Here is a 25,953-nt window from a genome sequence, read left to right as displayed (position 1 = left end):
TCAAAAAAAAAAAAAAAAAAAAAAAAAAAAAACCTTTATCAAGTGACCTTTTCATGCATGCACAAAAGTGTAGAGAAGGTATAATGAACCTCCATGTACCTATGTACCCAGCTTCAACAACTGTCAGCATTCTATAATTCCTGTTGCATCTGTTCCCCAATTTTTATTGTGAAAGCAAATCCCAACATATAATTTCACTTGTAAATACTTTGGTCTGTGTTTTTTTTAAGACAAGGCCTCTCTGTCACCCAGGCTGGAGTGCAGTGGCACAATCACTGCTCACTGCAGCCTTGACCTCCCCAGGCTCAGGTGATTCTCCCACCTCAGCCTCCTGCATAGCTGGGACCACCACGTGGTGGCTCAGACCACCACGCCTAGCTAATTTTTTGTATTTTTTGTAGGACAGAGTTTCGCCATGTTGCCCAGGCTGGTCTCCAACTCCTAGGCTCAAGTGATGCACCTTCTTCGGCCTCCCAAAGTGCTGGGATTACAGGTGTGAGCCACTGCTCCCGGCCATAGTCTGTATCTTTAACAGATAAGGACTTGTTTTTTTCTTTTCTTTTCTTTTCTTTTCTTTTTTTTTTGAAATGGATTCTCGCTCTGTAGCCCAGGCTGGAGTGCAGTGGCACAATCTTCGCTCACTGCAACCTCTGCCTCCCAGGTTGAAGCGATTCTCCTGCCTCAGCCTCCTGAGTAACTGGGATTATAGGCACCCGCCACCACACCCAGCTAATTTTTTGTATTTTTAGTAGAAACAGGATTTCACCATGTTGGTCAAGCTGGTTTCCAACTCCTGAGCTCAAGTGATCTGCCCGCCTCGGCTTCCCAAAGTGCTGGGATTACAGGCGTGAGCCACCGAGCCCCGCCCGAACTTGTTTTCTTTTTAACGCATGAAGGGCCTGAGGTGGTAAAATGAGTGTTCCCATTTAACAGAAGGGCAAACTGAGGACTCAGATCGTGCAGGGGGCTGGAGATTCAAGCTACTCGACACTGTTCTTTCTCCTAAGGCTGGGGCTGCCTTGGGTGGTGGTCCCTGGGCTTCATTCACCCTTGCCCTCCCCTGCCCGGCAGCTGCGGGTCTTCAAGCTGGCCAAGTCATGGCCGACGCTGAACATGCTCATCAAGATCATTGGCAACTCTGTGGGGGCGCTGGGCAACCTGACGCTGGTGCTGGCCATCATCGTGTTCATCTTCGCTGTGGTGGGCATGCAGCTGTTTGGCAAGAGCTACAAGGATTGCGTGTGCAAGATCGCCTTGGACTGCAGCCTGCCTCGCTGGCACATGTATGATTTCTTCCACTCCTTCCTCATCGTCTTCCGCATCCTGTGCGGGGAGTGGATCGAGACCATGTGGGACTGCATGGAGGTGGCTGGCCAAGCCATGTGCCTCACCGTCTTCCTCATGGTCATGGTCATCGGCAACCTCGTGGTGAGTGAGGCTGGCTGGGTGGCCCCTGCCCTCGCCCGGGAAGCATACAAGATGTGCTTGATGTTTCACTGTTTTCTATCTCCCCAACACATCCTCTCCAAAATGGCAATTTTATGTGGTTTAACCCAGTAGTTCTCAAATTTTAACCTGTGTAAGAATCACCTAGGAGTTACTTAAAACATAGATCCCTGGCCCCACCCCCAGAGTGTCTGATTCAGCGGCTCTGGGCCTAGGCCTGGGGATCTGTATTTCTGACAAGCTCTGAGGTGATGCTGATCAGTGGATGCTGATGCTGGTTCTGGGACCATGCTGTGAGTAGCACTGTTGGAACCTTGTGTTTTGAGTAAAGCAACATGATAATGAGTCAGACAGATCCACATTCCAGTCCCAGCTCCTTTGCCATCATCTGTGTGACCTTGAGCTAATTGCTGCTTTCTAGTCAGGCTGGGTTCTCTGTCAGATAGAAGAAAAACAACAGGGACTTCATAGGGTCACTGCAAAGATGATGCCATAGTGTGTACAAAGGCACAGTGTTGTGGGGGAACCTGGGGCTCCTGGCCTCCTCCCACCCTCTTGACCTCCTCTGCTCCAGGGCCTACGGTCCAGGCTCCAAAAAAGAGAATCAGGCTGGATGTGGTGGCTCATGCCCATAGCCCCAGCACTTTAGAAGGCCGAGGCCAGGAGTTCAAGACCAGCCTGGGCAACATAGCAAGACACCTCATCTCTGCAAAAAATGGAAAAATGAAAAAAATTAGCTAGGCATGGTGGCACACACCAAACCCAGCTACTTGGGAGGCTGAGGCAGGAAGATGGTTTGAGCCCTGGACTTCAAAACTGTAGTGAGCTATGATCCCACCACTGTACTCCAGCCTGAGAGGCAGAGCAAGACCCCATCTCTAGAAAACATAAAAGAAACAGGTGAAGATATTGGGAAAATGCAGATGGCATAAACTGCGTCTCTTCTGCCGCTTGCTGTGGCTCAGGACTTGGCATGCGGGGCTGGTGCAGAGGAAGGGGCCGGGAGGTGACAGCCAGGGTGTAGGGCCATGGTCCAGCTGGCCAGCATTTCTGTGGCTAGGGACCCTGCAGGTGACCCTGACTCCTCCCATTCTTGGGGTGGTAGTGGAGGTCACTCCTGCCAGAGCCCTACAATACTGTGCCCAGCTGCCCCCTGCAGTGGCTGGTGCTTCCCTGGGCAACAGGGACTGGGAAGACGCCTGTCCCCATGTTCCCCAAAGACCTATGGAATCCCTGAGCTGCAGGGACAGCACTTCTCGGATATTGCTGATCTCCGGCTGGGGGCAGCACTCAGAGGGGGAAGGGGGTGTCACCTTGGCTGCAGAATAAGACCATGCTGCAGCTACAGAAGAGAACCCAGGCCTCCTGTCCCTGAAAGGAGGGTCTTAGGGAGTGGGGAGAGAGAGGGAAGGTGCCTGGGCCCAACTTCGGGGCAAGATTGGGGATGGGGACAGCAGATCCTGAGCAGGAGTTTGTGGATGTAAGTCTAAGGACTTGGGGGTGACCGAGTCTTCAGGGGGTTGCTGTTTCTATGTGCGGAAACTCAAAAACGTTTTAAGCCCCCACTTTGCCACTCACTGACTGGGAAACCTTGAGCCCGTTATTTAACCCTTTGGGCCTTAGTTTTCCTATCTGGAAAATGGGGATGATAATGGGGATGACTCTTTCACTGGGTGGTTGCAAGGATTACGTGATGCATGCGCTTACAAGTGCTTACCAAAGTGCCTGGCCACGTGGTTGGGGGTGCAGGTGTTACATGCATGGAGCAGGGCAGTGCTGGTTTAGGTTCCTGCCACCAGGATGATGCTCCTGTATTGGCAGTGGGGGCCTACTGTGTGTTAGTCCCTGCCAAAGGGATTTACCGGCATTGTGCCTAATTCTCTCAGCCACCCCATGAGACAGGAAATGTTATTTCCACGCCCTCGAGGAGGCACTGCCCAGAACCTCACAACTAGTGAGAAACAGAGCTGGTACTGGAACTGGGTCCGTATAACTCCAGTAACAATAACGTCAACAATAACAGTATCGTAATAATGATAACGTCAGCACCAGCTGAAGCATGGTGACAGCTGACATTTATTTAGCATTTACCTAGCATTCTGGGTGCTTCACGTGTATTCATTTCACCTCATCCTCACACCCACCTGTGAGGGCTGCGCTGGTTCATCTGTTTTATAGATGAGGAAACAGGCTCAGGGAGGTGAATCTGTTCCGTGTGTGAGACAGGAGCCCGCAGTCTGGCTGCAGAGTCTGGAACCAGTGCAGACCCTGCCTCTGTGTACCTGTCACCCCCATCACACAGACATGCACACACACACACACACACACACCCACCACTGACATCCTTTCCCAACCCAGCTTTGTAGCCCTCTCAGTTTGCTCAGAGGGAGTGGAGCGGCCCAGGGAGGTGGCACTGTCAGCTCCTTGGGCACTGTCCCCTCCCATCACCTCCCTAGGCTTCAGAGAAGCAGGTGTCTGCCAGAGGCCACCAGGGCACCCTGCCAGAGAGTGTGAGGACCCGCACCCCCTGTGCCCATGGCACTTGGTCACTTCCTGTGGGTAACTATGAAGAAGAAGAGGAAGTGACTAGGTCACCAGTAACCCAAAGCACAGAACCCCCAGGGAAATTGATGTCGGCCCCCTCCCCTCCTCCCTTCCCCCCTGCCTGAGGCAGCTATTTCTGTCTTGGGCAGGAGCCGTGTGCAAACCCTGCTGATCCAGAGAGCAGCTAATTCCCATCTCAGATGTGTTTCTGGCAACTGGATCCCTCCCCCCGAGAGAGGGAGAAGAAAGACTGCGTTTTGGTGGGGGGCAAAGGCAGAAAAGTCTCTAGGGGACATGGCAGGGAGGAACGGAGCCGTGGAAATTCCCCCAGCACGTTCTCTCAAAGAGGGTTTTCAGATATTTTTTAAAGAGAGTATATTAATATGATTAACAGAATATAATCAACGGAATGTAGTGAAGACAATGACAAGAAGACCTTGGAGGAAGCTGGTGAGAGCCTGGAGTGAGACCCGCCGAGGAGTCGGCCAAGGGTGGCGGATCCGCAAGTGCAGGCTCCCCAACTCCCCGCGCCCTCTCACTCCCCCAGGCCTCCCAAGGAAGAACCTGGCTATGCTTCTGGCTGACAGGAGCCAGGACCCTCACCCCAGACAGGATTCCCCTTCCTCCCACTGCCCAGGGCCAGGCAGACTGGTAGAAGGAAGGGTGACCACATTAAAGACCTTCATGGCTGCCATTCACCTTGTAGTCTAAGTGAATGATGCCTTCTAAAGTTATACAATGACTAGAAGCTTGGTTCTAGTCCTGGCTATGCTCTGTGTCCTAGGGCAAGCCATGCCACCTCTCTGGGACTCAGTTTACTCATCTATAAAATGCTGAGCTGGCCTCAGAGTTCACCACACTCTTCCCTACACCTTGTATAGCTTGCTTGCTTGTTTTTCTTTTCTTTTTTTTTTTTCTTTTTTCCCCGAGGCAGGGTCTCGCTCTGTCACCCAGGCTGGAGTGCAGTGGTGCAATCTGGGCTCACTGCAACCTCTGCCTCCCAGGTTCAAGTGATTCTCCTGTCTCAGCCTCCCAAGTAGCTGGGATTATAGGTGTGTGCCACCACACCCAGCTAATTTTTGTATTTTTAGTACATGGTTTCACCATGTTGGCCAGGCTGGAGCACCTTGTATAGCTTTCTATTATTTCAAACATAATAACAGCCAACATGTGTTGAGTGCCTACTGTGTGCTCTACCTGTATTGATGGGTTTTCTTGCTTGTTTTTTTTTTTTTTGTTTTTTGTTTTGTTTTGTTTTGTTTTGAGACGGAGTCTCACTCTGTCGCCCAGGCTGGAGTGCAATGGCGTGATCTCGGCTCACTGCAACCTCCGCCTCCTGGGTTCAAGCGATTCTCCTACCTCACTCAGCCTCCCAAGTAGCTAGGACTACAGGCGCATGCCACCACACCCAGCTAATTGTTTGTATTTTTAGTAGAGACAGGGTTTCACCATGTTAGCCAGGATGGTCTCGATCCCCTGACCTCATGATCCGCCCGCCCCAGCCTCCCAAAGTGCTGGGATTATAGGCGTGAGCCACCGTGCCGGGGCTTGTATTGATCTTTTAATCCTCACAACAATGGAAGGAACACTGGCATAATCTCCTTTTTACAGATGAGGAAACTGAGGCACAGCACAGTGAAGCAATTTGCCTCAGAGCACACACCTAATAAACTGGGGTTCAGAGCCCTGCAATATGGTTCCAAAAGCTGTGCACTCCAGTCTCTGCTGCCACCCAAACCTACAGTATTGCATGTGTCTGATCCGCTCTCTGTCTCTGCTGGGCTGTGAGCTCCCTGAGGCCATTCATGCAGTGACAGGGGCTCAGGAAATGTCCATCCATTGGAAAATAAAGTGGGTGGGGGTGCTGGGGGGGAAGAGCAGTAGTCTCCTAAGTCTCTTTCCTTAGGGATGTGGGACAAGAACCACAATAGATGGAGTCGGAAACCCCAAGAGGAGAAAAGAGGGTAAATAGTAGGTCACATGTCCCTTCCAGAGTAGCAGGGGCCAGGTTTCTGCACACCAGGAGCGCGGGGTCTATAGTCCCACTTAACAGAGGAGGAGAAGAAGGCACAAAAGATAAAGGTTCCCAGTAAGTCCTGGAAGCTCGGCGACTTGAGCCCAGTTCTTTGTTCTGCATCCTTCAGAAGTGGAGGTAAAGGACAGTCATGGGCCAGGCATGGTGGTGACGCCTCTAATCCCAGCACATTGGGAGGCTGCGGCAGGCGGATCCCCTGAGGTCAGGAATTTGAGACCAGCCTGGGCAACATGTTGAAACCCCATCTCTACAAAAAATACAAAGATTAGCCAGGCATGGTGGCACTTGAACTTGGGAGGCGGAGGTTGCAGTGAGCCGAGGTAACACCACAGCACTCCAGCCTGGAGTCTGGAGGCAACAGAGGGAGACTCCTCCATCTCAAAAAAAAAAAAAAGAACAGTCATGGAGAGAGTCCCTGTGCCCCAGCAGGCCTCCCTAAACCCTGCCTCTGCCCTGGGCAGCAGAGTCCTCTCAGAAGCCCAAGACTCAGTTTCCCCAACTGCAGAAGGGATGATAATAAGCATCACCTCCACGGGCAGTTGTGAGCACCTCTTAGGTGGCATTTTAAATGCCCAACATGTGGTCGTTTGGATCTGTAGACCGAGGACCCCTGTGCTGGCTGAAGGTGGCACCCTCTGGGTCCCGGGGACTGATGTGAGGCTCCCCTTGACTCCATGCCCCAGGTCCTGAACCTGTTCCTGGCTCTGCTGCTGAGCTCCTTCAGCGCCGACAGTCTGGCAGCCTCGGATGAGGACGGTGAGATGAACAACCTGCAGATTGCCATCGGGCGCATCAAGTTGGGCATCAGCTTTGCCAAGGCCTTCCTCCTGGGGCTGCTGCATGGCAAGATCCTGAGCCCCAAGGACATCATGCTCAGCCTCGGGGAGCCTGTCGGGGCCGGGGAGGCTGGAGAGGCCGGGGAGACTGCCCCCGTGGATGAGAAGAAGGAGCCGCCCGAGGAGGACCTGAAGAAGGACAGTCACATCCTGAACCACATGAGCCTGGCTGATGACCCACCATCCAGCATCGAGCTGGACCACCTTAACTTCATCAACAACCCCTACCTGACCATACAGGTGCCCATCGCCTCTGAGGAGTCCGACCTGGAGATGCCCACCGAGGAGGAAACAGACACTTTCTCGGAGCCTGAGGATAGCAAGGTGAGCCAGGGCCGGGGCTCAGACAGACCCAGCTTCAAATTCTCCTGTGACCTGGAGCAAGTCCTAAGTCCTCTCTGAGCCTCCGTTTCTCCAGCTGTAAAATGGGGGTGGTGCCCTATGGCATTGTTGTGAGCATTACGTGAGACGCTGTATGTAAAGCATGCAGTCAGTGCCCTGTGAGTGGCGGCTGTCACTATGGTTATTGATGTGGTTTGATGATCAGCCCTGTCTGTCCGGAAACCCTGATTCTCTCGGTTCATGCCTGGACCAGAACAACACCTGGGTCCCTCTCACCAGCAGGTGGTGCCCTTGGACATGCTGCTCTTACCTGGGCACTGCAGCTCCAGGACCAGGACCTGAGAGGCCTCTCTTACATGTTATCCTCTGGGCTTGAGGCCCCTTGCCCAGTCCTCACGCTTACCCTCTATTTCTGTTTAGACCCCACCTGGGTCTGCTCCCAACTTCCCAGTGTGGGCCAAAGTGCCAGATCCAGGCAGGGGACTCAGGAGAGGAGCCGGGGCCAACAAGAGTTGGGGACAAGGAGGGCAGAAGCCTCGGGCAGGAACCCTGACCCCTCAACCATGCTGGGGGCATGCTGCTGTTCTCAGATGCCCCTCCCCACCCCCCACACTGCAAGGGCGAGGAAGGGAAAGGAACGCAGTGGTGGTCACCCCCAGCAGCTGGGGCTGAGGATGGGACCCTACCTGGGTCTTGAGCCCCCTTCCCCACTGTCCAGCTCTGGCAGGGAAAGGACTTGTACAGGCGCTAGGACGGGCACCCCTGCCCACCCCTGCACCATCAGCCTGAGCCTAATGAACTTTGCCCTGAAAGTTTTTGACTCCTTATTCCCCCCAAATATGTGGCACGCTGGCTTACCAGGGGCCGAGTGCCTATGAGCTATAAATACCCAGGCAACTGTGGCACAGACCTCGGTATGAGGCACTCAGGTGGCAGGGGAGCTGGAGAGCACCAAAGTCCCAGGCTCCCGAGGGCCAGGGCCTGGGGACTTGTTCAAGGAGGGCGAGCACAGCTCCAAGGGGGATTTAGGGAGTTGGGTGCACATTCGGGGCAAGCAACTCAGTGAATGCCCTGGCTGACCTAACACTCTGTGCCTCAGTCTCCCTTTTTGTCAACTGAAAACAAGGACCCCCCCGCCACCACCATGGCGGTTTTCTGGTCACCACTCTGGATACAGAGCTGCCCCCCAAGTTGCCCTCTTCTTCCTTCTCTTCGGAGGCCCCACCCTCAGCCTTGAAGGGGTCCCCTGCGGGGTGGAGGCTGGGGCAGGGAAGCTGGCCTGGCCCAGCAGGAGGAGGTGGGAGGAGGCCTGGCCCGGCTGGAGCACCCGCCTCCCCCACTCCCGCTCCCAACACTGATCAAGTTCCCTTGGCATGGGATGGAGGCTTTGGCTGGGGAACATTTTCCACCCTTTCTGGATTCCTCAGCCAAACAGACCCTGGGGGTGGGAAAGCTCAGACGCTAGGGGCACCACATGCCCATGCTCTGAGGGCTGTGACAGCCTGGCTCCATCCTGACCCCTTTTCATACCCCTGCCCCCTCAGAGCTACCTTCAGGCCCCCCACGCCTCCCAGACCCCCCACTCGGGCCAGGGTCCCCGCCTCCTCCCTCATCTGAGTCCTTCACATGCGTCCTCATGCCCTCACCATTCCTTTCCAGGCATCAGCCCCGCTCCACTCCTTATGTAAGTGCCATCGGGCATGACCAGGGCCACCTATGTCCCCATGGTTCCTCGACCATCCAGGGCTGGATGAATGAATGAATGAATAAGTTTGCTCCTCCCTCTCTTCTTCCCTTCCCTTCTTGTCTTCCATCCTGCCCCATCTGGTGGGAGAATGAGGGGGTCTCTCAGGGGCCCAGATGTCACGTGACCCTGTGACCTCTGCAGAAGCCGCCGCAGCCCCTCTATGATGGGAACTCCTCCGTCTGCAGCACAGCTGACTACAAGCCCCCTGAGGAGGACCCTGAGGAGCAGGCAGAGGAGAACCCCGAGGGGGAGCAGCCTGAGGAGTGCTTCACCGAGGGTGAGGGCACCCCCCACCTCGTCTGGGTGTCTCCCCCAGGCCTGCAGCCCTTGCAAGGGGCAGGCTACACCAGGGCCAAAAGCACATGAACCTGGGGCTGCCTGGTCATCCCCGTGCCTCACGTGTCTAGGGGTGGTGGCAGTACGTGCCCAGAGCTGTGGCGCAAGATCTGTGCAGAGCCCTTGGTGCAGACCTAGCTTGGAGCAAACGTGCAAGAGTGCGGGTGTCAGCTCCTGAGATCCTCCCCTCCATCTTCAGGGAGCAAGGCCTTCAGGACACGGCACTGGAGAAATGTCGTTGTCCATAGAGCTTGCTGGGCTGTGCAGGGTGGAGACTGCCTGGGCGAGGTGGGGAGTGGGGCAGCTGAGAGCGCCAGCACCGGGGCTGGGGGCCAGGAGGCCTTTCCTCTGCAAGCCGTGGTCACATGCTGGATCCGGCTGTGGAGGGAGGCCCTGAGCCCCCCATGTCAGCCAGATGGAGCTGGGTGAGGGAGGAGGTGGGGGCCCCGCGTCTGGGAGCTGGAGAGAGGCATCCTGGGACGCCGTGGGAGGGTGCTGACTGTGCACCCCAAGGCAACCTCAGGCCCATGATGTGGTGCCTGTCCCCGTCCCCCATCAGCCTGTGTGCAGCGCTGGCCCTGCCTCTACGTGGACATCTCTCAGGGCCGCGGGAAGAAGTGGTGGACTCTGCGCAGGGCCTGCTTCAAGATCGTCGAGCACAATTGGTTCGAGACCTTCATTGTCTTCATGATCCTGCTCAGCAGCGGGGCTCTGGTAGGCACCACCTGGGAGCACGGGGCAGGGGCAGGGGCCAGGCCCGCAGCAGGTCCTCCAGGAGCTCCCCATCTCCACACACAGAAAGGACCATACCCTGGTCAGTCCCAAACCCTGAGAATCCTAAAGGAACTCGCTGTGCTTCCAGGATAGGTTACAGGATGTGCTGACTTTCTTAACACGGCAGAGGTCCTCCGTTGTTACTTGGGCGCTGACTTTTGTGCAATCTCTGCTGACGAGGAGGCGGGAGAACCCTGGGAACGAGGGGCGCAGGACCGAAGATGTGTCACTGTGGACCTGCCCAGCAGATGATTGCAATTTGCTGTTGTTGGGCTTGGGGAAGGAGGGCTGAGGGATTCTCCCCACTAGGAAATGCGCTTATCCCCACGATGGGTGGTGGGAGTCTAGGAGATGCGGACAGTCTGTCCCCTGGGCTGGGCCCCCACGGCAGACCCCTGGGAACCAGCAGCATCGAGCAGGGCAAGGGACCTGGCTGCCGCCCCAGCCTGCTGGACCCCAGCCACCCTCGTGGTGCTGGTGCCCCCAGGCCTTCGAGGACATCTACATCGAGCAGCGGCGAGTCATCCGCACCATCCTCGAATATGCTGACAAGGTCTTCACCTACATCTTCATCATGGAGATGCTGCTCAAATGGGTGGCCTACGGCTTTAAGGTGTACTTCACCAACGCCTGGTGCTGGCTCGACTTCCTCATCGTGGATGTGAGTCCCCCCACGCCGGCCCCGTAGCTACATCCAGAGGCTGTCAATGTGGCGGGGACCTCAGGAAGCCCAGGCCCTGAAGGGCAGGACCTGCCCGAGGCCACCCCCAGAGTCAGACCCTCCATCAGCACTGCCCTTCTCAGACACAGCTGCCCAGGGAGGGGTTAGGGACTGGGAGGCCTTCCCTTCTTCTAGGGGAAGGAGGCCTTGTGGGAGGACAGCAGGCAGGAGGACTACTTACTATCCCTGCCAATAGGAGTGGAGGAGTTTCTTACTTCATACATTTTATGTATTTATTTTTAAGATGAGGTCTTGCTATGTTGCCCAGGCCAGTCTTGAACTCCTGGGCTCAAGCAGTCCTCCCACCTTGGCCTCCCAAAGTGCTGGGATTACAGGCATGAGCTGCCGCACCCAACCAGGAATGGAGGATTTTCTTAGCCTCTTAGATGCGCTCACAGGCCTCTCGAAGGAGTCAGGTACCATCCCTCCTATTCAGTCATCCCCAGTTAGTTGATGACATCACTGAAGTGTCGCCAGGCTCCTACAGGTACTGGGACAGGTGCCAGAGCTGCTCTTCCCACCAGACAGAACCACCCACTAGGGAGGGGATCTGAGGGAGACAGCCAGGAGCTGAGTCCAGGAAGACCCCTGTGGCCTGGGCTTGAGGGGAGGCTGGGGCCTTGCACACAGTGACCCCCCACCCCTCCCCTGCAGGTCTCCATCATCAGCTTGGTGGCCAACTGGCTGGGCTACTCGGAGCTGGGACCCATCAAATCCCTGCGGACACTGCGGGCCCTGCGTCCCCTGAGGGCACTGTCCCGATTCGAGGGCATGAGGGTGGGTGCTGAAGGGGCCTCTGGGGTGGGCTGGGGATGGGGGACCGGCCACCTTCAGTGCAGGGTGGAGAGTGCCTGTCTATACTCCAACCACCGCCAGAGGGAGGTAGAGAGCTTGGACCAACGGTCCTGCTGAGGCCAGGTCTAGCCCCCACTTCGCCTAGCTGTCCTCCCCGCAGCCCATCTTCTGCCTGCCCCATTCCCGCCCTCAGCCCCTGATCCAACCCGCCCTTAGCTTACCTCTGCCACTAGCTGGGGGGAGCAGAGACTGCAGAAGCACCCAGGAGGGCCCCACGGCCAGGGAAGAGGAGGAAGGAAGGCAGGTTTATGTGGTGTTTATGGGTGGTTTATGAATGGGTTTATGGGTGGCCCTCCCCAGCCTCAGACTGAGCCATCCAGGGCTTTGAAACAAGGTGCCTGCACCCTGGCTCTGAGCCTCCCCCTCACCCCCCACTGATGAGCTTGGCGTCACGGTTGGGGCCATGCCCTTGAGCTTGGGGTCAGTTTGGGGAAGATCCACTCAGGCCCTGGAGAGCGGAAGTGACAGGTAAACACAGGGCTTGGGCAAGAAAAATGGGACTTCCCCAGGAAGAGAGGTCTGCCGGGAGCAAGACCTGCTCCAGCGGGACAAATTTCTGCAAATCCGGAAGCCATGGCGAGCCCACCCAAGCGTCCCCTTCCTGTCCCTGCAAGAGGCCAGCCGAATGCTGGGCCCTCTGACCCCCAGAGCCAGAGAGCCCTCCCGTTGAGGGGAAACAAGCTGCCTGTGGCCACGCAGCTGGTCGGTGCCCCAACCAGGAATAGAGCTCCCCTGGGCACACCGGGCTTGTGCCACCCACTCTGGAGGTCATGAAATAGCTCCTCCGTAAAAAGAGAGGGGTCTCAGATCCAGCCCAGTCTGCAGTGGCCGGGTGGGCTGCGTGACTAGGCTGGTGGGGACGGGGCTTCTGTCCCAGAGTTCCTGCTGCTTCAAAGGCCCTGGTGCCCTCTTTTCTGTGCCTGTGTCTGGGGCTCTGGAGCTGAAAACCCATGAGCAGGGGCTGGGTCACGTGAGCTGAGTTTCCTATGGGGGCTGAGCAAAGAGTGTTTGTCTCCTGCCTGGTGACCCATGACCAGGCTGCTTCCAGAGAAACCCAGCACCCCTACTCCGGGCTGATGGCTCCAGCCAAGCAGAGAACCCTCTTGACCACCAGGCATGCAGCTCCCTCCCCCTCCCCCTCACCACCCCCAACCTGCACACACACACAGCCCAGCAGGTCAGCCCTCCTCTAGGAAGCCCTCCCTAATTGACAATGCCCAGCTCTGCCTGGTCCCCTGGGTGGCATGGAGATTGGGAGCCCTCTCTCAGAGGCTGGGAGAGGCACTGGCAATGGACCCCCTGGCCTCCAGGTGGTGGTGAACGCCCTCCTGGGCGCCATCCCCTCCATCATGAACGTGCTGCTCGTCTGCCTCATCTTCTGGCTGATCTTCAGCATCATGGGTGTCAACCTGTTTGCTGGCAAGTTCTACTACTGCATCAACACCACCACCTCTGAGAGGTTCGACATCTCCGAGGTCAACAACAAGTCTGAGTGCGAGAGCCTCATGCACACGGGCCAGGTCCGCTGGCTCAACGTCAAGGTCAACTACGACAACGTGGGCCTGGGCTATCTCTCCCTCCTGCAGGTGGTGAGTGTGACCCACCACCCCTGCCGGGAACCTGGATGGAGGTGCCCCCCACCCCGGTCCCTCTCATTGTACCCAACTCCAATGTCATTCCTTGTTAGGGGACCGCCCACCCTGCTTCCAATGCTGGGGGGCCCCCAGGCAGTGTCTAGACCCCTCTGGTCTTTATTTGATGCTTGCCCAGTGGGGCTCTGGCAGGTGGCCTCTGGCAGGGGAGGACCAGGTTGGGCGGGGGAGGGAAACTCATGGATGATGAAAGCAGGGAGCAGCCCCCCGGCTCACTCCCCAACCACACTCTCTCAGGCCACCTTCAAGGGTTGGATGGACATCATGTATGCAGCCGTGGACTCCCGGGAGGTGAGTCGGGGTCGCTGAGATGTGGCTGGTGAGTGAGCCAGGGAAGAGGACTCAGACAGGAGGGAGACACGGCAGCACATTCTGTCCCCGAGACCCGGCAGTCCTGGGGGTGGATGGGTCCTGCCCTCAGGGCTGTGGGGGGCAGGGAGAAGCCAGCGTGCACACCCACGCCGTCCCACCCTGTGGCTTCCACAGAAGGAGGAGCAGCCGCAGTACGAGGTGAACCTCTACATGTACCTCTACTTTGTCATCTTCATCATCTTCGGCTCCTTCTTCACCCTCAACCTCTTCATTGGTGTCATCATTGACAACTTCAACCAGCAGAAGAAGAAGATGAGTATCAGCCCAGCCCCCCGGGCCCTCCCCGTGCAGGACCTTCCTCCTCCCTCCCTTGTCCACTCTCTACTGTGCAAACCCACAAATGCTGCCTGAGCACCTACCAGGTTGCTGGTTCAGGAAGGTAGCTTGTGTCCCAGTCCCACCAGGCCGTCTTGAACAAGTGACTTGGCCTCCGTGAACCTTGGCTTCCTTATCTGTAAAATGAGACTGCTGGGCCAGGTGCAGTGGCTCACGCTTGTAATCCCAGCCCTTTGGGAGGCCGAGGTGGGCAGATCACAAGGTTAGGAGTTCAAGACCAGCCTGGCTAACGTGGTGAAACCCCGTCTCTACTAAAAATACAAAAAAAAAAAAAGAAGAAATTAGCTGGGCATGGTGGCAGGCACCTGTAATCCCATCTACTCAGGAGGTTGAGGCAGGAGAATCGCTGAAACCCAGGAGGTGGAGTTGCAGTGAGCCGAGATTGCACCACTGGCACTCCAGTCTGGACAATAGAGCTAGACTCCATCTCAAAAAAAAAAAGAAAGAAAAAAAGAGGCTGCTACAACCTGCCCTGTAGGTTACTGTAGGGCTCAGCAAGATACTGATGAAAAGTAGCCAGAAACAGACTGCAAGACAGCATTGATCCCCACTCCCCTTCCCTCCCTTCTCCTCGGTCCCCCATTCTCCCCTTGTCCCTCCATCTCTGACCCTCTGCCTTCCTCCAGGCCGATCTACAGGGGCGGGGGCTGCCTTATAGGTGGTGCCTGAGGTGGGGGGTCCTGGAGGCAGGAAGGGGGACCCCACCCCAATCTGACAAGCCATATCCCACTATACTTTGGAGGGAAAGACATCTTTATGACGGAGGAACAGAAGAAATACTATAACGCCATGAAGAAGCTTGGCTCCAAGAAGCCTCAGAAACCAATTCCCCGGCCCCAGGTACCTCCCCTCTGGGCCCCCTGTCCTGTGTGTGGTGCCAGGCTCCTTACTAGGGGACTGATGGGGATAAAAGTTTTCCTGCCCTCCACCCACCAGGCTGTGTCCCTGGGTGAGGTTAGGCCCACCCCGGGGGCAGGGGACGTGGTCTACCTGCAGGGAGAGATGCCTCTTTGTAGTGCCACAGAGACACCATATGCACAGAGGCTGTCCGTGAAACTCCAGTGGCTGCTTTACCCTCACCTGACCCTGTGAAGCTCCTCAGTGCCCATCTACCTCCCACCTGGGACCCCAGTGGCCCCTGGGGCAAGGGCTCCCACAAGGGGAAGGAGGAGGATGTCCAGACACCCTCCCCAGGAGCAATGACTTTGGGAGAAAGGGGAGGAGCATCTGGAGGACCTTCAAGGGGGTCCCCAGGGGAGGAGGAGGGACCATTAACCCCGTAAAATGACCTGGTCCCAGACCTATCATGATCGGATAGGTCACCCTTCCTCCCCTGGCTGACTCTACCACAACTCCCAATACCTCCTCTCTCTCTTTCTCTCTCTCTCTCTCTCTCTGTCTCTGTCTCTGTCTCTGTCATCTCTGTCATGCTGTGGTGCCATCCTGTGTCTCCTGCCTGTCCATGTCCTGTCTGGGCCTGGCCACCCCGACTCCCCCACGTCCACTCCCACCCATGCTGCAGAACAAGATCCAGGGCATGGTGTATGACCTCGTGACGAAGCAGGCCTTCGACATCACCATCATGATCCTCATCTGCCTCAACATGGTCACCATGATGGTGGAGACAGACGACCAGAGCCAGCTCAAGGTGGACATCCTGTACAACATCAACATGATCTTCATCATCATCTTCACAGGGGAGTGCGTGCTCAAGATGCTCGCCCTGCGCCAGTACTACTTCACCGTCGGCTGGAACATCTTCGACTTCGTGGTCGTCATCCTGTCCATTGTGGGTGAGTGGGGCAGGCTGGGCCGGCAGGGCAGCACTGAGCTGAGGCACTCGGGAAGATCTATCCTCATGCGCACACACCTGCCCCTGCACCCTCACACGCTCACCCAGACACACGCCTGTGCGTGCCTGCCATTCACTCTCAGTGCTCAAAGGTACACGGGTGTGTGCACAGGCAGATCATCACCCATGCATACATGGATGCACCTCCGGACACAGGACTGACCAGAAGACGTACATTCCGGTGCCTACGTACTGAGCGAAAGTGTAAAAGATGGTTCCATGTCTGTGTGCACTGAGAAGTGCACGGTCATGCGAGTATTTATGATAGAAACTAGCTGCCATTTATTATCAACTGTGCTGTGCGCTTGATAGGCATTATCTCACCTGTGGTTCATAACAATGTCTTGATCAGGAACTGTTGTTCCCATTTTACAGGTAAGGAAATTGAGGCACAAACAAGTGAAGTGGCATGCCCAGAGTCACACAGCTGTTCTCTCTCCCTCTCTCTCTCTGTCTGTCTCTGTCTCTTTCACACACACACACAGACACACACACACACACACACCAGTGGCATTTGCAAACAGACTTGAGAATGGACCTTACCCTCCCCCACTTCAGGGTATCCCACCTCCAGTTCCATCAAGACAAAGCTGCAGCTCCTGGCCCCAAGACCTGTGGGAGAGCCCAGCCTCACCTGTCAGTCATCTGGGCTGTGTTCTGAGACTTGAGCAGAGTACACCAGGATGGGCCCCCTGAGCCCCGCATGCTCCCCACACTCTGTGCTGGTTCCCCTCCCCATTGGCAGCGTCCTCACTAGCTCCTCCCCGCAGGCCTTGCACTCTCCGACCTGATCCAGAAGTACTTCGTGTCACCCACACTGTTCCGTGTGATCCGCCTGGCGCGGATCGGGCGTGTCCTGCGACTGATCCGTGGGGCCAAGGGCATCCGGACGCTGCTGTTCGCCCTCATGATGTCGCTGCCTGCCCTCTTCAACATCGGCCTCCTCCTCTTCCTGGTCATGTTCATCTACTCCATCTTTGGCATGTCCAACTTTGCCTATGTCAAGAAGGAGTCGGGCATCGATGATATGTTCAACTTCGAGACCTTCGGCAACAGTATCATCTGCCTGTTTGAGATCACCACGTCGGCTGGCTGGGATGGGCTCCTCAACCCCATCCTCAACAGCGGGCCCCCAGACTGTGACCCCAACCTGGAGAACCCGGGCACCAGTGTCAAGGGTGACTGCGGTAACCCCTCCATCGGCATCTGCTTCTTCTGCAGCTACATCATCATCTCCTTCCTCATCGTGGTCAACATGTACATTGCCATCATCCTGGAGAACTTCAACGTGGCCACAGAGGAGAGCAGCGAGCCCCTTGGTGAGGATGACTTTGAGATGTTCTACGAGACATGGGAGAAGTTCGACCCGGATGCCACCCAGTTCATTGCCTACAGCCGCCTCTCGGACTTCGTGGACACCCTGCAGGAACCGCTGAGGATCGCCAAGCCCAACAAGATCAAGCTCATCACGCTGGACCTGCCCATGGTGCCGGGGGACAAGATCCACTGCCTGGACATCCTCTTTGCCCTGACCAAAGAGGTCCTAGGTGACTCTGGGGAAATGGACGCCCTCAAGCAGACCATGGAGGAGAAGTTCATGGCAGCCAACCCCTCCAAGGTGTCCTACGAGCCCATCACCACCACCCTCAAGAGGAAGCACGAGGAGGTGTGCGCCATCAAGATCCAGAGGGCCTACCGCCGGCACCTGCTACAGCGCTCCGTGAAGCAGGCATCCTACATGTACCGCCACAGCCACGACGGCAGCGGGGAGAACGCCCCTGAGAAGGAGGGGCTGCTTGCCAACACCATGAGCAAGATGTATGGCCACGAGAACGGGAACAGCAGCTTGCAGAGCCCAGAGGAGAAGGGCGAGGCAGGGGATGCCATACCCACTATGGGGCTGATGCCCATCAGCCCCTCAGACACTGCCCAGCCTCCCACCTCTCCCCCGGGGCATATAGTGCGCCCAGGCGTCAAGGAGTCTCTTGTCTAGCAGGCAGCATCGAGGTGGCCCTCTGAGTCTCGGCACAGTCCCCAGAGCTCCCCCGTGGTGCCTGCATACAGAGTGAGGGAGGAGGGCTTTGGTTCTGGGACTGCGTCTGGCTCCCTGATGGGGGACAGGATTTGGCCACACTGGGGCTGACACCCAGGCCCAAGCACCTGCATCTCCAGACCCGAGCGCCTGTGTCTCTAGACCATGGGAAATGGGCATTGCACTCAGGGGCTCCATGCTGGGCCTGAGGCCCCTGCCTCCATGATTTAACCTTCAAGTTGCTCTGACCTCCTCCTGGGCCCTGTCGCCCCTCCTTTTGGCCTGGGGGAGATCAGAACGTTGGAATCGCTCGCTGCCCCTCACTTGGGGAGGAGCTGGCCTGCGGTGGAGCCATCAGTTGCTGTCCCATCACCAGAGTCTTAAGGGTCACTGGCCTCTCCCCAGGAAGTGGCTCAGACCCCTCAGCCCCAGCCCAGACAAAGATGTCTTAACCTCAGGGAGTGCAGACACCTAACCCCAGGGCACTGCCAGCCCGCCCGCTCTGACTCTGGGGCGCAACTTTGCCCACCAGGCCAGCTCAGGAATTCCCTGGACAAGGGAAATGTGACTGGTTCAGAAATAGCTCCTCAAGCCTCAAAACCTGATTGGCCACTGGATCCTGCTGCTTTGGGCTGGGATGGTGACTCCTGAAACCTTTTCCCAGGCCATATCCAGGTCCATAGCTCCCCTGGCTGGCCCCTAGGGGAAGAACAGAAGGAAGGATGCCACTTGGGAATTGTCCTTTTCTAGGAAGCACGGGTGAGACAGGCTGGGTCCTGCCAGCTGGATTGCTGCACATGGCCTGAGCATCCAGACCTGAGCGGGGGTCGGGGACCTGCTGCTCAGTAAGAAGATTCTTGCCCCTTCCCTCTCTCCCTGCCTCACTCCTCCGTGAGCACCACCAGGGCTCCAGGAGCCTCATCCAGCCTCAGAGATCTCCCTTCTCATCTCGCCAGGCCTGTCTCATTCTCTCTCCTCATTTTTCCCACCTCTCTCCTCAAAGTGATCCTAAGAATGTACAGTTTAGCTCAGGTTAGATATTTTGACCCTGGGGCGTGCAGCAGGAAAGGCCCGACTGGTTCAGGCTCAACCTTCCAACCTCCTGTGGCCTGAAAAAGCACTTCTTCTGCACTGTGGTTCTGGGCATGGCAGGGCCAGGCCTCTGCTGGCTCCTGGAGAACGGAGGCTGTGTCCAGAGGAGGAGGGGTGAGAGACCTGCTCAGGCGTCACTGGATTTATTCACTGTGTATGTACCTGTGGCTGTGTGTCTGCTTGTATGCTTGGAGGCCTGTGTGTATAGCCGTGTGTGTGTTCAAGTGCATGACTGTACATGTGTGTGTGAACCACTGTGTACTGGTGCCTGCATTATGCACGTGTGTCTGGGTGTCTTTGTATATATGTGTGTCAGTGTGCCCTGGAGTGTTTCAAGGTCCATGGAGTATGGCTGGTGTGTCGTAATGTGCAGGCCTGTCCCTGGGAGTGTTCCCGTGTCTGGGAGAGTGGACCTGTGGATGACTGTGAATGCGTATGGTAAGGTGTGTACTCAGGGCATTCTGTTAGCCTAAGTGCCTCTTCTTTTTCTTCTTGTTTCTCATGAAAAGTTTGATTAAAATTCAGGAAGCAGCAAAACCTTCAAAACAAGACATGTATGTGTGCTTGTGTGTGTGCACACGTGTGTGTGTGTGTGTGTGTGTGTGTGCACATCTACATGCCATGCCTACGGGCCAGAGTTGTCTTTATTGTCCACCATGCTCTCTCACCTGCTCCCGGTCCTGCCTGAACAGCCCTCTCTGTCACTCCCGGTGAGCTCCTCTCCTTCCCTTCCTGTTTCTCATCGTCACACCCATGGCCTCAGCCCTGCTCCATGCCTCCCGCCTATGTCTCTCCTATGGAAGGAGGCCTCCACTCCTTCCATCTCTTCCTTCAGAAGTTTCGTCTAATGGGGACGGCCTCCCCTGCCCGGCACCCTGCCCCTCTGCCTTGCCCTCCTGGACCCTGGGCTGGCACAACCCCTGGAGCCTCAGAAATCTCTTTGATTGGATATTCTCCTCGGACTGTGTGCAGGTTGCAGAGGAAGAGTAGATGAGCCGGGTCCGGCCTCTCCCTGCCTGTGGCCCCTCCCCTACACACAGACGCCCATTCCTGCCCGGTCCAGCGGGGAACAGGTCCCACACCAGGCCAGCAGGTGGGCTCCTTTGTACAGTTCTTACAATAAACCCTCCCTGGTGCCTCTGGTGTGTGGTTTCTCCCTTCTGCGTGTCAGTGTGTGGATGTGGGTGGGGGCTGAGAGTAGTGAGAAGCAGAAAGGGTCCGCGGGGATTGGAGCCAAACGTGGAAGACACGGAGCTTCTCAGGGGGCCAGGCAGGATAAGGAGGCTCCAGCTCTCTGCTCTGGCCCAGTCCAGCTCTCTCCTGCCTCCTTACAAAAGCCGCTTAGCTGGAATCCAAAAGACCAGATAGGATCAGGGGTCAAGACCCGGCTCCCACAACAGGCAGCACCATACTCCCTCTCTTCCGGGTGATCCACATTGGGACTCTGTGTCCCCAGCTCCTCCTCTCTGGAGGCCCCGTCACTTCTTTGCCCCTCTGAGAGGCCTCAAGGTGCCTGTGGGGCACACAGCACAGCCTCTCCCTCTCCCCAGAGACACTGACCCCAGGACTGACTTCTGACCCCAGATAGCCCAGGGTCACATGGACCTGTGACTAAGAATATTCTTATGCAGCACGTTTAGCCCACAGCCCCCAGAGAATGAAATATAATCTGGTATGTAATTTTCTTTTTCTTTCTTTCTTTTTTTTTGAGATAGGGTCTCACTCTGTCACCCAAACTGGAGTGTAGTGGTGCAATCATGGCTCACTGCAGCTTTGAACTCCAGGGCTCAAGCAATCCTCCCACCTCAGCCTCCTGACTGAGCCTGGGACTACAGGCACATGCCACCACATCTGGATGTTTTTTTACAGACATGGGGTCTTGCTATGTTGCCCAGGCTTGTCTCAACCTCCTAGCCTCAAGTGATCCTCCTGCCTCGGTCTCCCAAGGTGCTGGGATTACAGGCATGAGCCACTGCACCCAGCCTGTAATTTTATTTTCTGTAACAACTTCTGACTCCCAGGGCTGTATTCTTCCAGATAAGTAAGCACTTAATTCTTTTCAGGATTTCTGTACCCTCTCTTCCTGGGTCCTGAGGTAATATAGCACTGGTGTAGGGGATGAGGAGGGGCCCTCAGGCTGCCCGACTGTGTCCTTCCATTGTCTCTACGGCACTTTCCACCTTGCAGAGTCTCTACGGGGTTGTCTAAGTGCCCTCAGGGTGCTGTCTTCCCTCCCTGGAGTGGGAGCTTCTTCTCACTTGTTTTTTTAAATTTTTTTATGTCAATAGTTTTGGGGGAACAGGTAGTTTTTTTGGTTATCTGGATAATTAGTGGTGATTTCTGAGATTTTAGTGCACCTGTCACCTGAGCAGTGTACACTATACCCAATATGTAGTCTTTTATCTCACACCCCTCCCTCAGTGTTCCCCACTGAGTTCCCAAAGTCCATTATATCATTCTTGTGCCTTTGCATCCTCATAGCTTAGCTCCCGCTTACAAGTGAGAACATACAATATCTGGTTTTCCATTCCTGAGTTACTTTACTTAGAATAATGGCCTACAGCTCCACCCAGGTTGTTGCAAAAAGATGTTATTTCGCTCCTTTTTATGGCTAAGTCATACTCCATAAAGAGGTGTATATATACCACATTTTCTTTATCCACTCACAAGCTGATGGGCACTCAGGTTGGTTCCACATCTTCGCAATTGTTAATTGTGCACTAAAAGCATGCGTGTGCGTGTATCTTTTAGAAAATCAAAATCGTGTCAAGTATCTTCTCCAACCACAGTGGAATAAAACTAGAAATCCACTCAAAATTATACAAATATATGGAAATTCATCTGTTCTTGAATGATTTGGGGGTTACCAATGAAATCAAGACGGAAATTTAAAAATTCTTTGAAATGAATGATAATAATGACACAACTTCTCAAAACCTCTGTGATACGGCAAAAGCGGTGGTAAGAGGAAAGTTCATAGCATTAAATGCCTACATCAAAAACTCTGAAAGGGCACAAATAGACAACATAAGGTCATGCCTCAAGGTACCAGAGAAACAAGAACAAATTAAACCCAAACCCAGCAGAAGAGAAGAAATGACAAAAATCAGAGCAGAACCAAATGAAATTGAAACAAACAACACAAAAGATCAATTAAAACAAAAAGTTGGGTCGGGCGCAGTGGCTCATGCCTGTAATCCCAGCACTTTTGAGAGGCCAAGGCGGGCAGATCATGAGGTCAGGAGTTCAAGACCATCCTGGCCAACATGGTGAAATCCTGTCTCTACTAAAAATACAAAAATTAGCTGGGTGCAGTGGCGCACGCCTGTAGTCCCAGCTACTTGGGAGGCTGAGGCAGAAGAATTACTTGAACCCGGGAGGCGGAGGTTGCAGTGAGCTGAGATCATGCCACTGCACTCCAGTCTGGGCAACAGAGCAAGACTCCGTCTCAAAAAAAAAAAAAAAAAAGCTGGTTCTTTGGAAAGATAAAATTGATAGACCATTAGCAAGATTAACCAAGAAAAGAGAGAAGATCCAAATAAGCTCTATTAGAAATGAAACTGGAGATATTCTTTTCACTTTAAGTTCTTCCAGACCTCACCTGGAGCCCTCTCTGGCATCAGGGACAGAAAGATTTGCAGAGCGCAGGGTGCTCAAGCCCACACATCCCTTGAGCCTTGAATGGTGGAAGAAAAAAGGCCTCATGTTGGGTGAGAAACAGAGACAACATGGGACAACAGTGCACAGCTACCCGCCTTGCCAGGCATCCATGCCACTCCTCGCCCTCCTCAGGGCATGCTGTCAGCCACATTCACCGAGTACCTCAGATGCAGGATGGCCTTCAATGTGCACAGTTGCCCTTCGAAGAATGCACTGTTGGGGCCGGGTGCAGTGGCTCACGCTTATAATCCCAGCACTTTGGGAGGCTGAGGCAGGTGGATTGCTTGAGCTCAGGAGTTCGAGACCAGCCTGGGCAACATGATAAAACCTGTCTGTACAAAAAATACAAAGATTAGCCAGGTGTGGTGGCATGATCTGTAGTCCCAGCTACTCGGGAGGCTGAGGTGGGTGGATCACTTGAGCCCAGGAGGCGGAGGATGCCATGAATGGAGATTGCACCACTGCACTCCGGCCTGGGCAACAGAGCAAGATCTTGTCTCAGAAAAACCCCAGAAAACAACAGCAAAAAAAAAGCACTATTGGGCTTATTTCTATTTTACGAAAATGAGGAACCTTGGCTACTGAGAGGTTAAGAATGGGTGTTGCCTCATGGGTGCTGTTGGCATGTGGGGCAGGGACCTCTGCTTTGCCAGCCAATGCCCCTCCCACCCCTGGGCACCCACCGGTCATTGAGACCAGCACGATTGTCCTGAGGCATGTGCAGATGCTCCCTCCGTGGGGGCAGGCAGAGCCACTCCTAGTTGAGAACCACTGGTAACCTGAGGAGGTTTCCTGACTGCCACACTGCTGGATCAGGACTCAAACCCACGTCCTTCTTAGCAGGTCTCTTCCCAGTCACAGCAGCCCAGCAGACCCAGGACACCTGGGTTGGAGAAGGAGGCAGGGGTCTGAGCTCTTCTTTCTCTGAGGTTCTTCCCCCTCCCAGCATCCTAGGGTGGCTGGGGATCGCTGCCTTCTTGCTTCCCCACCCCCTGAGCCCCTTGTCCCTTCCCCCGACCCCGGCCCCCATTCCTTATTTTGATGTTGCCTTCCTGGAAAGGGAGGTGTCGTCAGATGTCAGAATGTGAAGCCCAGGGCAGCCGAGGGCAGAGGCGGGGGTAGGCTTGTGAGGCCTCCTGTTCTGGGAAGAAAAGGGTATCATGAGCCCAAGATGGGGCTCAGGACTGTTGTCACCAGTGAGGGAACAGCACGGCTCAAAATGTGACAAATAACCCTGCAGGTGGTGGGGCCCCCGCTGCCTCCGCCCCTCCTGAAAACAGATCCCTGCCCGGCATGAATGGGAATGAAGCCCAAAGGCCACATCTGCATCCCCGTCCACGGGATGCGTGTGCGTCTTCCCTCCCTGGAGCCGGAGCTGCTTCTCACTTGTTTTTTAAAATTTTTTATTTCAATCGTTTTTGGGGTACAGGTAGTTTTTTTGGTTACCTGGATAAGTTATTTAGTGGTGATTTCTGAGATTTTAGTGCACCTGTCACCTGAGGATGGATGCCAACTGCCCCCCACCAACCTCTGTGCCCCCCTACAGTCCCCTGGGCCCTAGGACCAGTTCCTGAGTAGGCCCCACACCACAGGACCCAGGCAACACACTTGTGTGAGCATACACATACACACCCCACAAACACATGTGCCCCAAGCCTTTCCCAGTTATACCCCTGACTTTGGGGAGACACTAGCCCCAAAGTTAACGAAGGACTCTGTCATCTGTCATCAGGGGCTCAGAAGTGTATTTCCTAAACCAAGAGACTCCCAGATTTTGCCTCACTCCCCCCGGTCAGTCTCTCTCCAACCACCCTCACTGGCATGGGGGCCCATGGTCCCCAAGCTGACCTCAGGTGATGTTTATATTTCTGAGCTGTTTGTTCCATGAAGTGAACATCTGACACCTTTTCAGAGAAATGTTTTTTCATTTGGAACATCTGGAAACAAGCAAGAACATCTGGGACTGCCCGGAACGGGCTGTTCCTCGGATGAAACCTTAACCCTCCTGCCCCTGATTTCCGTGGCTCAGGTCCTGGCCTGCACCCCTCGAGAGTGGCCCCCACCTTATCAGGTCCGAGGCCTAGGCCAAGATCTAAAGAGGGACCACCCAGACCCTCTGCCTTCCAACCACGGCATGGGAGGTGGGTCTGCTTCTCGCTAAATCCAGACTTGCCCCAGCACAAACTGCAAAATGGAGGGTCATGAGGAGAGTGAGATGTGGACAGAGGGCACCAACAATTTAGCATCTCTTCTTCTCCTGGGGGTCGAGGATGAGAGACAAAAAAGAAGCTGCCAGGAAACATGAAAATCAAAGAGGGCTCAGCTGCAGGGCTGAGGTCTGCAAGCATGCTGTGTCCAGTTGTGCAGGTTGTGCCCTGCACAAGGGCATCTCTGAAGGGGCTGCATTGGACCCAGGGGCAGGGACCCAAAGGTGAGCTTCTATCAGTTCCTGAGCACTGTAGCTCCATCCACACCCTGCAGACAGGCAGGATACAGCTGGAGGACGTGAGGGCTCCCCAACACCAGTTCCCGTTCCCTGCCCAAGACCCCCTGGACCTGTGACAATAATTCAACGAACTCAGAGTCCCACAGTTAAGAACTCCCTGAAGAAGCCCCCAGTGGCTGCTTGGTGGATTTTCGCAAAGCTGTCTCCACCTACATCCACCCTCTTTGGCAGCCCCTACAGACTCTTTTGCAGCATGAGGAAGGGAGGCCTCTTGCCAAGGCCTGGACTGAATCTTCTCCCAGTGGCTGCCACAGTTGGCCTGCTCTTGCTCCAGAACCTCTGTAGCTCCCATCCTCCACAGGGTCAACTTCCAACATGGCTGCCTGCACTCCAGCCAAGAGGCTCTGCTCTGGGCCCCTCCAGGTGCCTGACCTGGGTCTGTGGCTGCCCTGTCCTTCCTCAGTGCTCCTCTTTCCGCTGGGTGAGGGATAGATCAGGGCAGAGGAGCTAAGCTCAGGTTCATTCATAGGACAGGTGCCTATTTCGCTCAGGGCCCGGGAATAAAGACTTGCCGGGCTCAGCCCTTCGGGGAGCTGGCGGACAGCAGAGGGGAGGCTGGCTGGCCCAGAGAATGACCACCGGTGGGGCAAGCACAGACAGAGGGGAGCACAGGCTGCCCCCAGAAGACTGAGAGGCCCCCAGAGGCATCCGCAGAGAACCCCAGCTGTGCTGTCCAAGTTGGGCGACCGCCAAACCTTAGCGGCCCAGCTGACAAGAGCCCGCCCTCCCCCAGGGTCCCCGGAGAGTTGGTGCCTCCCCCGGGTCCCAATTTGCATGGCAGGAAGGGGCCTGGTGAGGAAGAGGTGGGGAGGGGA

At 55.5% G+C, this 25,953-nt stretch overlaps 1 protein-coding gene across 1 annotated transcript in view; it reads left to right on the top strand.

Annotated features, from left to right (window-relative positions):
* Positions 1–20,115, top strand: part of SCN4A (sodium voltage-gated channel alpha subunit 4) — a 35,155-nt gene extending 15,040 nt beyond the window's left edge. The window contains exons 13-24 of the mRNA XM_025361963.1: positions 1,072–1,428; positions 6,709–7,185; positions 9,092–9,227; positions 9,846–10,000; positions 10,548–10,721; positions 11,436–11,558; positions 12,947–13,225; positions 13,526–13,579; positions 13,775–13,912; positions 14,732–14,836; positions 15,519–15,789; positions 16,619–20,115. Of these exons, the coding sequence (XP_025217748.1) occupies positions 1,072–1,428; positions 6,709–7,185; positions 9,092–9,227; positions 9,846–10,000; positions 10,548–10,721; positions 11,436–11,558; positions 12,947–13,225; positions 13,526–13,579; positions 13,775–13,912; positions 14,732–14,836; positions 15,519–15,789; positions 16,619–17,841 (3,492 nt within the window). The 3' untranslated portion in view covers positions 17,842–20,115. The remainder of the gene's footprint in view (positions 1–1,071; positions 1,429–6,708; positions 7,186–9,091; positions 9,228–9,845; positions 10,001–10,547; positions 10,722–11,435; positions 11,559–12,946; positions 13,226–13,525; positions 13,580–13,774; positions 13,913–14,731; positions 14,837–15,518; positions 15,790–16,618) is intronic.
* The last annotated feature ends 5,838 nt before the right edge of the window (positions 20,116–25,953 follow it).

The sequence above is a fragment of the Theropithecus gelada genome, chromosome 16 (assembly GCF_003255815.1).
Source record: "Theropithecus gelada isolate Dixy chromosome 16, Tgel_1.0, whole genome shotgun sequence".
Taxonomy (NCBI): domain Eukaryota; kingdom Metazoa; phylum Chordata; class Mammalia; order Primates; family Cercopithecidae; genus Theropithecus; species Theropithecus gelada.
This window is presented reverse-complemented; position numbering and strand designations above follow the sequence as displayed.